The following is a 12,384-nucleotide window of genomic DNA, read 5'->3' as shown; positions in this document are numbered from 1 at the left end:
AATACGAGGTCCTGTAGAATGCAAACTCTTGTACTTAGAGGAGTGTTTCAGTGGTGCCACAGGCATCAAAATACATATTTATATCAGTCTTTCAGGCATCATATACTTAATTTCTGCATATATTTGCTCTAGTACATGTCATGAAAGCCTGAATGTGTGTAGCCTGGGATCAATCTATCAAGGCCTCAACCAGCCTGTCCTGATGGGCCCACTTGTCAATAATCCAACATTGTTTTTTTCAAGCTGAGCCTGACTGGGCACCATGATTGCAGGCCTCGGCCACCAGGCACTCACCCATGAGCTCCCCTGCAGGCCTGGCTGGAGGAAGGAGCATCAGTGGAGCAAACTCAACTGTGAGAGGGGTTTGGCAGAATCAAGAAGAAGAACAACTGACATGGCCTCTGTGGTCACAAGCACTGGGTGACTGAAAGATTAAAATCGAGGTTACAAGAGGTCGAATTGGGCTCACCCTGAGGGTCTTAGCAAGGACCTCAGATAAATGAAAGGTACTCAGTGTAGTCTCCCTTCCTTGAAAGGAACCAGCTTAGGTGGTTTGTGCATCTGATAAGCATGACTCCCTGTGGAGGTACATCCAACAATAAAGGGATTACATATCCCATCTGCCCTGAGAGCTCCTCGGGATAACCCAGGAGGAGCTGGAAGACGTAGCTGAGGAGAGGAACACCTGTGCTATCTTGCTGCTGTTGCCGCCACCTGATCCCAGATCAATTTGCCATATTAAACCTTTTTGGCGACAACTCATAAACCTACCACAGTCTGCTGTCTGCCTTTTAAAAATGCTCTTCTCATCTGTCATGTCTGTGTTTCAAGCACTGTAGTCAGTGAATATCCACCTTCATTATCTCTTAAGCATCCTTCAAGGAGACATAGCATCTTAATTCAGCCCTTTGTCTAATAAGGGTCAGTATTGTCTTTGCTTTCTGGATTCCCAGTGGCCCTTTCCCACCCCTCTTTTCCTTTGCTTTGTTCTTCAGGACCTACTGCAGTGTCTGTTGAGTGCTGAGACGATACAGCACCAGCATGCCCAAATAATGCACAGCACTCCTACCGTTCTCCTCAAACAACCATTTCACTACATAATGGATATGATGCAAGATTCACAGTCTTTCATGTTGTCCTGGCATCTCTCGTGTTTCTTGGTAATGTACCTATATTTCTATAAATTTTTGTCATTTGTTGAGATATTTACATAGCCATTTCCTTCCTACAACTTCTTCCTCTCAGTTAATTTACTTTCTGTATGTCACTGGATTTCATTGTCAGGTTATATTTATATATTTTTTCATTAATGTAAATGAAACAAAATAAAATGTATCTTTGTTCCTTGAATACACCATAAATAGATTACATTAGATTAGTATGAAACTTTAATGAACCCCAGGGGAAAGTGGGTCATGGTAGCTGTAGAGATATACAGTAGATAAGACAAGAGCAAATAGAAATGGCTGATGAAGATACTAGAAGAAAAAACACAACAAGATATATAAAAAATATGGTGGTTATAGTGACTATTGCACAATGAATATACTGCCAATTGCATAACAAGTGATAGATAGAGTCCTTCATTTGACAGTGAACACATGTTTTTAGGTTATAGATGCAGTGAATACAAAATGTGCATCATTGCAGACAGAGGATAGTGAGCACACAGAAATCTGTCAAAATATGCAAATGTCTAATGTAAATTATTCATATATTGATCATTTTAGAGTTGGAGGTGACATATTTATAGATGCACCTCATTCCAAAAAATCAGCTACAAAACCAACTTATTACCAAATCATTAAAATCTGCACTTATTTGCTACTCTAAAAGGTGCGCTCCCTTTTCTGTAGGACTGGAGATATCATGTAGAAATTGTCTGTCAGACACCTCTGGGTGTTCTTGAGGTGGGGGTCCTGGGTAAAGAAAAGAAAAGCTTAGTTTATCAATTCATTAAGTGCGTGTCCACAGAGCCCATTTTCCACTAATGGTCACAATGATATCTCTATTCAAATTAAAATACCTCATGGAATAATCTCATGTGAATGCTCTTATGGACCAGAACTTTAATTGCACACACTAAGGGACAGGTAGGCAGAAGTAATGATTAATTTTCATATGATGTATGCTGCTCTCCCTGCTGTGATTTCCCAGCCAGTGTTCATTATCAGTATCTAACAGCTTATAATGCTTTGTAATTTACCCTGCACTGAAGTATAGCTTATTATGATAGGGATCCCCTATGGAGTTTGAGACCCTTCTATCATTACCTCCTATCATACGATACTGTGTGTCAATCAAACTCACAGCTCCACCCCTGTGCAACAAAATGTTATGGTACTGGACTTAGGATGTCCTGAGTTTGGTCTATCAGGATAGCTGCTATCCCAGGTTGGGTACTGGATCCGTGCCACGTAAACTCTGCACCAATATCACGGTTTAGCCTGGGCCAATGCAGGGTTTTGTCTTGGGAAGGAGACGATAAATGTGGGGCAGTCTGATACAGCAGGAAGTCCACCCTGCAAGACTGCGCTCAGGGAAAACGAAAACCAAGTTTACTTTAAGGTTCCTTCCAATCTCCCGTGATGCACCGCGCTGTTGTAATTTGTTGTGTATTTATATTAAATTAATAAACATGAATATTAGCCGGGTTGCAGCGACTGCTGAAATCCTTTAACTAATTTAAACGACGTTTAATTTGAACATAAAAAGTTGGCTAACATAAGTAGCTCAGGCGGAGAGTTCACCGTTGTAAACCTGTAACTAAGGCAACGACGAATGACGTGAGTCGCGGGAGAATAAACGCTATCAGAGCAACACAACAACTTGGGAACTGTTTGTGTTCCTGTTTAGTTTGTGATTTCCAATTATATATGTTGGACATGGAGGGACATAACTTTGGGAAAGACAGGCTTATCGTACCCACTGATTTCACCTCAGCGACGGTTTCAAGTAAGTCGCTTTTCCAGCCGTATTTTGGTGAAGCTGACATTTGCTCCTAACTGAAAACCAGCATTAGCTAGCCTTCAGTGTAACCTGCGTTAAATTAAAACACTGGCTGAGCTATTTTGCGTTAGTCTGCTCTATTGTTAACCGATTATTATCAAGAAGAAGAGGCTGTTTTAGGGGAGGGGAGTGGTCAAGTTAATCTTTCTAACTCTCTTTACAGTTCATTGTCAAAAGGTTTGGGGATAACGTAGTAGAAATATTTATTACATTGGTGACGACGCTGAAGTTAGCTTCTGATTGGGGGTGAAGTTAAATGAAGGGAAAAGTTACAGAGGAAAGTTAAGGGAAACATAAATGATATTTAGCGGCTTATTCTCCGTTTTGCACCACATGCACTTGTGACAAAGCGTTACATATCGTAGCAAAAGTCTTAACGCTGTTTAAACCCACTTTCAGATTTGTGAAACCTTTATTTTGCTTATGAAAGCAGAAAAAGGGCGATTTCTCAGCGTTTTTCCCCCAAAACCACTGTACTTAGCCTTGTCAAATCTGGACTAGATTAACAAGGAGACTCTAGAGAGTCTCATTAAAACACAGTTTCAGATTTGTGAAACCTTTATTCTATTTGTGACAACAGAAAAAAGTCGATTTAACTGCTATTTCTCCATCCAGACCAGATTTTTTTTCTGTTTTCACAAATAGAATAAAGGTTTCACAAATCTGAAAGTGGGTTTAAACAGAATCAAGGCTTTTGCAAAGATGTCTAACACTTTTTCACAAGTGTAAGTGGTGCAAAAATTGAACTTGCCCCTTAACCCCGAATCAGAAGCTGTGAATCGGAAGCTAACTTCAGTGTCGTACATTGGCATAGGTCTAGACTGGCTAACATATACACACTCATTCACAGTCACATTTCATTTTATGTTATGCAGGGAATATCCAGGACAACCTGGTGCCCCCATCGCATTTCACATCGAGTGTCCAACCTGTTGGAGCACACAGACGCGTCCAAGTCTCAGGGACACCACCATCCATCTCCTGGATAAACCCAAATTTATCATCAGCACCATCAGAGGATCCAGGTCCTGCCAACCCATGGCTGGCCATCACTCAGGCCCAACAAGAAATACTGGAGCTGAGGAAAGAAAATCAGAGGATGAGGATATTACAAAGAGACAGCGTAAGAGGAAGAGCCCCTGTGGATCACCCATCAGACTTTAGGGCAAGGTATCCCACAATATGTTTTATATGGTCAGATATACCATTGTTGTGTGTTAGTTGGGTGCCATATTGGGTACACAAATAGCTCCTCTTCCTCAAACACAGATCTACAGAGAGAAGTGAGCAGTGGTCCAGATGGGAGTCCGAGTGGCGTCTGGAGGCAGAAAAGCACAAGGCTGAAGCTGATAGGTTGAAGGGGCAGGTGGAGGCCCTGAAAGAGACTGCAGGGAGATACAGGGAAGAGATGAGAGACAAAGACATCACCTCGAACAGGTAGGAGATATGCTTATGTAGCAAAGCAGTGGTTTGTTGTACTGTGCCTGATAATGCTTTGCAATTGAGTCATTTTATGGTTGAGTCTGGTATTCTCTGTGTAACTACACGTTGCAGAAATCAGTGATAAATACTTTTGAACAACCTTAACATGGCATAACCTTTGTACAACAGACAGGGCCATGATTTGGAAGCAATGCGTGAGGAGCTTTGTAAAACAAAGACTGAACTCGGCCAAATCAGAGAGGAGCTCACTTGCAGCTGCGTGCAGAAGGAGAAAATAAGCTCACAGGTAGTGTTGTTTACTGATAAAACATTTCATTTTGACGTTACTGTCGACTAAGATCGCCAGAGAGTTACTGACATTATATAACTCAGTTTGACAGCTTGTAGCCTGGTGTTTTTAGTATAGTCTTGTTGTCTTAATAGTCGCTTACTGTCACTTGGCAATTTTAATTCAGCAAAAATTTGCATGATTACTTTCATATATGAATATTCTTCTGTGTTTCATGTTGTGTTCAACATCATTTTGTGTCTTGCAGCTTGAAAGACTAAAGAGAGAGTCTGGTGAGGAATTTGCAAAGATGAGGAAAGCTGTAGAGAGGAGCAAAGAGGAAGCCCGGGAGCTTGCTCTGAAGGCTGAGATGGGCAGGCTACAGGCAGAGGAAGAGGCCAAAAGACATGCTCTTAGAGTGTCAGAGCAACTGGCGGAAATGCAGAAGAAGCAGGAGGTAGAGGTATGTGGCAAAAACACTGCAAGGAAATTGAAACCATCCTAAATTTTACACATATTTGGAGCAAGATGATGCAGTTATTTGAGTGACCTCCGTTCAGCTAATGGCCCTGCAGCCCAAGCCCCCCGCGTCAGTGATTACCCACCCCGCTGAAATGTCCCTGAGCTTTTCTGTAACAGATCCTTTAGTCTGACCTTCCTCAGGGGGGGTGAAAGGAAATTTCTCCTTGGGGATCAATAAGGTATTACATCATTTGTATGTGTCTTAAAATTTCCAGTGTTTGCCTTGTTTCACTTTCAGCTGCAACAACTGAATGATTCCCACTCTGCAGAGTTGAGTGCAGCAAGAAAAACAAACGGAGAACTACAGGACAGACTTCAAGTAATGACCTCAGAATTGCTGCAGCTGAAAAGCAGTCTGACGGAGGTATCTACTGAGAGAGACGGGCTGAAAGAACATTTAAGGTGCCACATTCAATTTAAAACTAAATAGAGATGAACTACGATTTCACTTTGGAGCCTCAGAGTTACTGATTTTTTTTTTTTTTATTTCTTTTTTTTTTTTTATGTGTATATCATTTTTCAGCCAAATGGGACGAGCTTTTGAGACACAATCGGCAACTCTGCACAGCCTCAGAAATTACATCGGCCAGCTCGCCCCAGAGAAAGGAGAGAAGGAACAATTAAATGAAACTGTCGAGGTGGAGACAATATAAACAGTATTGATTGCAATCAGCCTACTATAAAGTAATTGCATGGGGAAACACTTAAATGTTGTTCTTTTCAGTAGATTGATGAAAGAATAGTGGAGCAAATTAGTGTTAGATTTGCATGTTATACTAATTCATCCCATTATGTGTACTTGTCTTTAAATTATAATCTTGTAAATTTTGTAGAGGCTGAATAAAGAGAAAGCGGCTCTTCAGATGACCACAGAGCTTCTGACAGTCAGACTTAACTCTGTGAACGAGATACTCACCCTCCAAGAGGAGAAAATGGCGAAGATGGTGAGTGTTTTTTGGTTTATTCAGAGTTAGAATCAGCAACTACAACTACAGTCAACAACGGGGATGCTCAGGAAACTGTCAGAAAGCCACAAGTCGGATCATAACTCTCTAAATAGGTCTATCAAATGATTACAAGCCTAGGCTGAGAGCACATGGTGAGCACTACCACTGCTTTTTGCAGGCTGAGCCACTGCTTTCCTCCGTATATGTCTGTGCCAAACAAGTACTGTAATTACCTATCATTGTGTGCTGTTGGCTTTAGGTTGTAAAGTTTTCAAGGGTAGTCCTATCTCAGAAGTCTGGAAAAATGGTCTGAAGTGATTTTGAGGACACTCATGCCAACCATTTTCCAAAGCAGACCACGGGGTTTTAGATTGATAATGGAAGACAAGACTACAGAGCCCTGAAGTGAGTGATTCAGGTGGCAGAGCACTTCACCAGATGTGCTACATCCAACTTTTTTTCTTGCTTTTGTACCCGATTTTGATTTCCATTCATGTTATTGTGAAATGTATGCCGACTTGCAGAAACTTGAAAGCTGTTTGAGATAGGAAATCCATCGTAGTAAACAAGACATATTCTGTGTTCTTTGGAGGTTACGTGTTTGTTGTAATATGCTTGTGGGAGAAAAAGAAAAATCATTCATCATTTTAAAAAATTGTGCGCGTGTGTGTTTATCCTACATGTGTGTGTTTAAATAGACCTCAACTGACCTACTTGTGAAAAATGGATCTGAGGGCCTTAATGTGCTTCACCTCTGGAGAGAGAAAGTCTTCAAGTTGTGCGTCCAGCTTCGCTCAAAGGACATTGAACTACGAGGAGAGAAGGATAAACTTCTGTCAAAAGTATGAAAACCGTCGTCTTTTAGTATACCACAATACAATCATGTCCAGTGTGTTTGAAACAGTGTTATAAGTTGGGTCCTGTATCGTGCTGCGTTTTAGGTCAGATTCATGGAGCAGCAGCTCCAGCAGGAGCAGCACCGGGCTAGTGTGCTCCAACACAGTCTAGATGACAGGATAGCTGAACTGGACCTGGAGAGAGTGGAAAAGGAGGTGAGTACCAGAGCAAGAGATGTGATTTAAGTGGCTGTCTGAAATTTTGATGATGAACGATACATTTGGGGGCTGCTTAGTAAAGTGATAAATGCTTGCACATTTTTACCACAACAGAGGATGAGGACTATATGAAAACTTTGCAAGGTTCTAGTAGCAGATTTGCGGTTGAGGTTTTAAGAACAGCAGCTGGGCACAAAGACACACTCAAAACTGAGCATTGCAATAGATTTGTGTAAGATACCACGTTATTTGGATGTGTGTTTTTCTTCCCCAGTCAGTGAAACAGGACTTAACCCAGACTCACAAGGAAAACTCACAGCTGAAGTCACAGAGTCACAAAGCAGAAGCTGAACTCAAAACCCTGACAGAAGCAGTAAATAGGTAAAACACATTTATTTGAATTCAATAATGAGAGGATTGGTTGGTTTAAAAAAAAAAAAAAAGCAAAACCACTTTTCTTGTCAGTGTTAGAAGTTTCACTACAGTTAATTCTATGTTCTCATGTATTTCTGCTGTGCCTCACAGGTTCAGTCTTGCATTTGGAAGCAAGGTGGCAGAAGTGGATGCAGCTCAAACGAGACTCAACACTTTCACCCAGAGGCTAACTTTCGCTAAAAGACGAGTGGACACCATCCATGGTGCAGTTAATGGGCTGATTGTGATGCTTCAGTTCAAACTGCATTTGTCTGATAGATAAAGGACATCACAATGTTTTTGCTTTACAGGTTTGATCATGAGGAGGCAGGCTCTGCAGAAAGTTCAGCAAGCCAGTAAACAGGCAGATCATGCTGCTGACAGGTATCTGTCAATTTTTACATGATGAATGCACCTAAACGCCACCTGGGTACAAGAAATCAGTGTTGAAAGTGTTTATTCTGATCAACAGCATGCACAAACCCGTCTCTTCTCTTTAGCTGTGACCAGTAGATATAATATGTTTACTTCTTAAATTATGTAAATGATGTATCACTGGTCAGATAGGCAGTTGACTGATGGATATAAATGCGATCAATTTACCATCTTCTATTGAGTATTCATTTAATCCACCAACCCCTTCAGCACTAATTCAATGAATTTTAATTATAATCTTGATTTATACAGTGTCCAAATAAAAGCATAGTGCTTATAAAACCATGCAAAAAAGAAGAAGCTGTCAAACATTAAATAATCAGTTTCAGCTTTTTTAGGTTGGAAAAAGACTAGGTTGATGTTACTGAAATCAGTTTTGCAAAGAATATTTTCTTCATCTGGTCAGTATATCACGTTATTTCAATTGTATGCAAAGTCGGTTCTTCTAAGGGATTTATTAGCCTACTTGTAAAAACAGTTGGTTTCTGGCTGGCTTGTCTTGTTATACACTTTGTGCAGTTGCTTCTCTACCTCTCTGGTTGACTTTCTGCTCTTTTGTTTGCTCTGCCATCTTGTCTGTGTTGCCCTGCAGCATCAGAAACCTCCAAACAGAGCTTAGTCTGGTGTGTGAAGAGAGGGACAAGCTAACACAGGAGCTCAAAAGAACCCCGGAGCTCATCGAGAAAGCGTTGGCTGATCTGAAAGAAAAATGTGAGCACCCTTACAACTCACAACACCTTATTAAAATTCATGATCTGTTTATCTGTTGTGTATCCGTGTTTTGGTGATACATGTGTCTCAGTTTACCTTCGGACGTCTCCTCAGATGAGAGCAAACTGAGGGAGCAGCAGCAGGAGCTGGAGCAGAGCTGGGTGGAGGTCCGGCAGGCTGCGGCCGGTCGAGAGGAGGCCCAGCAAAGCCTGCAGCAGATCCAGGCCCAGCTGGACGAGAGCAAGGTCAACCTGGAGAAACTCCAATCTGAACTGCTCAGCCAGCAGGAGCACAGCGAGCAGGGTGAGGCAGCAGTTACCTAAAGCCGCATGACTGTTTTTCAGCCTTGACTTATCCAGGGCGAGCAGACTGAGCACTCCTGATCTTTTTCAGAAATGTCCTTCATCGCAGTTTCCACATATTCACACCTAAGATCAGTTTGCCACTTCAGTCTTCTCAGTAGTTTCACCGGAGCATTTGGGGATTAAGTGACATGCTCAAGAGCACCTTGACTGACGTTGTTCAGGGACGGTGTTACTGAGTTTCTCCAATCAGTTTTTCCCAGCTGGTTCAAGGATTCAACCTTGCCACCTCTAAATCTTCTAAGCTCTAAACCTGCAATAACTGTTTTTTTTTTTTTTTTGCCACCTGTGAGCATCGGAAACAAGCTGTGAACATTTACTGACATATCATCACCTTTTAAGTTTTTATAACAAGCTTGTTAGCAAACAGTTGCCTATATATACATCCAGCAGATGCAGACCAACATTAGCATTCATTTGGAGTCATGTTCCTGTCCACCTGGCAAATTTAAGTCCACCCTCCTTAAGCTCTGTTTTGGTCTCCACAAACTGAGGGAAATATCTGGCTCTTTTACTACTAAATGCTCTGTTTAGTGCTGAGCAGGTAGTGTACAGTGGGTTTTTTAGAGTTGTTTAGATGAAAACAGCTGTCTGCTGTGGCTGAAAACAATGGTATGAGAGTCAAGAGAATGAACCAAAACAGCAAATTTGCAGGCCACCCAACCAAAAGTCAGGTGATTATTCTCTGCAGGTTGATCACTATGAGCGAACCCTTTCACATACAAGTAGTCATATGATTTGTTGTTAATATAAAGATATTGATTATAGCTTTAATAACTTTACAATAAGTTTAACATAATGCAGGCATTAAATTCACACTGTTGGATGCAGTTTCTTTGAAATGCATCACTGTATATTTCTCTGCTTTTATTGAAACAAAAGCTTCACCAATGTTTGCCACCAGCTTGAATTAAAAAAACTAAATGGAATTGATATTTGTTCTGACCTTTAGGCTATTGCTACCTTGCTGTTTGTCAGTCCTTTATGCACTACCATGGACACATTGTAATAATTCATAACTCTGAAATTGATTCAATCAGCTCCTTGTTTGTGGAGGTCGTGCTATCTATGAGAATTTGCTAACAGATTTGATCAAATCCTGTTCATCCCCTGAGGTCCATACAAATACAGAAATAAAGACTCATTGTTTCCCATTGTGTGAGATTCTGTACTGAGGGATGTTGTATCTGTTATTCCTTTCAGCCCTGCAGGAGAGAGTGTCTGAGATCGAAGACCGCTGTGCTGAGAAGCTGAGACAGATGGAGTTTCAAGTCAATACAGCCAGGAGAGAGCACACCAAAGCAGGTAGCAGGATTAGCACCATGCTACCTCAGCCCACAGCAGCTTAACATGGGGGCTGAAGTCATATCTGTAAGGCAGACTGTGATCTAATATGACTGGAATTGTTTGCGCTGTATATAACAGCATTTCCCTATGGCTTTTGATATGTCTGTATTGGCTCTTGCAGTTATGACTTTGCGGCAGTTTGAGAGAGAGGCGGCGAGGAAAGAGAACCAGATGAGAGAAACTCAGCATTTGCACAGTGAACACACAAAGAGGGAGGTCCAGAATAAACATCTGAAGGAGACGGAGAGGGACAAAAACCTACTGCTGGTAATACTTTAAAGAAAAAGTCAGTTGTGGAAAATTTAGTTTCTTTCTTCATTGCTGTTGATGACCTCCTATGACCTGAATTTGTTGTAGGCCTCAGAGAGAGGGCTGATGAGTGAGTTTACAAGAGTTCGCACAACAGCTCTACAAAACTCTACCGCTCCCAGGGAACAACAAGAAAAACCTGCAGATAGAAGTCGCTCTGCAGAAGCAAAAATCCAGCTACCTGCACACAGTAAGTAGTTTCCTTACTGCTCACTTATCAGACATTTTTCTTCAGTCCTAACATTTACACAGACATGATTGATCTGACCAGTGACCTGTCTGTATCCTGTCAGCGAGACTCTTTTCTGTTTTGGAGGAGCTGCACACTCTCAGTGCCGCAGTGGTGAACAGCTCTGAGGACTCTGCAGAGGAGGAGGGACAGAATGACAGCGTGGAACCATCCACAGCTGATACATGAAGACGCTTCACTGGAGCCAGTCAACACACCCTTTAATTTGTACGACAGGTGGGCAGTTTTGATGCTTTTGGGAGGAAAAAAAGTGCAGCCACTGGAGCCAAACATCAGAAAAACATATATATGTCACATTATTACTGAGTGTTTAACAAGATGACAGCTAAATTTAACAAAAATATATATTTAGGTATAAAATTCTTTTAATACATCTTCTACATTTATCTCCAAGATGATTTTTAACAGCGAAGATAAAAATATATTGATTGACTGAATATTTAACTTAAGTTTTTTTTGTGAAATCTACAAAAGCACTTCTCAACCAAAGTTGAATGAAAGGTTCAGATTTTTATGTGAATATCTAGTTTCAACATCAAACAGAATAATCTGGTACGTCAGTCTCTTGCTTCGACTAAATAACCTCACCAATAAGACTATGTTCACTCTTATACCGAATCTACTTGTTTTGAATAGTTGCCCTTTAAAAGTGGTCCCAGACTAGTTTTGAACCGTGTTTATTGACTCAAAGAAATGCTTTAAGTTAATTTGATACGGTTGTGAAGATACATCAGATAAAATAATTTAAATTAAAAATAACTGTCAATGGGAAAATAACTGGACACATGGTGATGACTTTATTAAATGCAAATATGTAACTAGATTTTTGTCAGTTTCAGTGAGCTTTTTATTCGTTGGCAAAGAGAAGCCTGACAGATACAAATACAGCTGACATAGTACTCGTTTAGATGATTGTGTGATGATCCAAAGTGTCTCTTCGTTATGCAGAGACTGGTGCCATGTCTTACTTGTCATTGTGACTTAATAAAGTATTTTTGTATTGCAAGTTCTGTGGTGTTAAGTGATATGTTTTTAAACAGTATTTTGGAAAATGGTGATGAAGCAAGTGATGATTTGATCATGGCATCACTTCAGTTCACCACTAACACTCAGTAGCAACGTCAAACCCATTTAAAACATTAAAGCAAGCTTTTAAATAAGCTACTTTTTAAAATTAATTCAGATTTTTGCATTAAGAATTAAATAAATAAGAATTTAAATGAAGTTGCTGAGAATGCTTTGTTCTGATAAAGCAGGTTTTAATGTGATTGGTGCATCTGCTCTGTTTCTCTTTATATTACACGGGGACAAT

At 40.7% G+C, this 12,384-nt stretch overlaps 1 protein-coding gene across 2 annotated transcripts; it reads left to right on the top strand.

The window, feature by feature from the left end:
• The first annotated feature begins 2,603 nt into the window (after positions 1 to 2,603).
• cchcr1 (coiled-coil alpha-helical rod protein 1) lies at positions 2,604 to 12,078 on the top strand. 2 transcript variants are annotated; one of them, XM_044371622.1, is made up of 19 exons: positions 2,604 to 2,955; positions 3,885 to 4,179; positions 4,279 to 4,446; positions 4,621 to 4,738; positions 4,989 to 5,183; positions 5,481 to 5,644; positions 5,766 to 5,880; positions 6,076 to 6,186; positions 6,888 to 7,031; positions 7,131 to 7,241; positions 7,519 to 7,625; positions 7,770 to 7,882; positions 7,970 to 8,042; positions 8,686 to 8,804; positions 8,919 to 9,107; positions 10,370 to 10,471; positions 10,635 to 10,780; positions 10,871 to 11,012; positions 11,139 to 12,078. In XM_044371622.1, the coding sequence occupies exons 1-19, from the start codon at positions 2,877 to 2,879 to the stop codon at positions 11,177 to 11,179; spliced, it is 2,532 nt and encodes an 843-aa protein (XP_044227557.1). In that variant the 5' UTR covers positions 2,604 to 2,876; the 3' UTR covers positions 11,180 to 12,078. The 2 variants fall into 2 exon arrangements, with proteins under 2 accessions (XP_044227557.1, XP_044227556.1); XM_044371621.1 differs by having other exon boundaries at positions 11,116 to 12,078.
• Positions 12,079 to 12,384: the final 306 nt, after the last annotated feature.

This window comes from Thunnus albacares, chromosome 13, assembly GCF_914725855.1.
Source record: "Thunnus albacares chromosome 13, fThuAlb1.1, whole genome shotgun sequence".
NCBI classification, from domain to species: domain Eukaryota; kingdom Metazoa; phylum Chordata; class Actinopteri; order Scombriformes; family Scombridae; genus Thunnus; species Thunnus albacares.
Note: the sequence above shows the minus strand (reverse complement) of the source record. Positions and strands in the feature narration are given on the sequence as shown.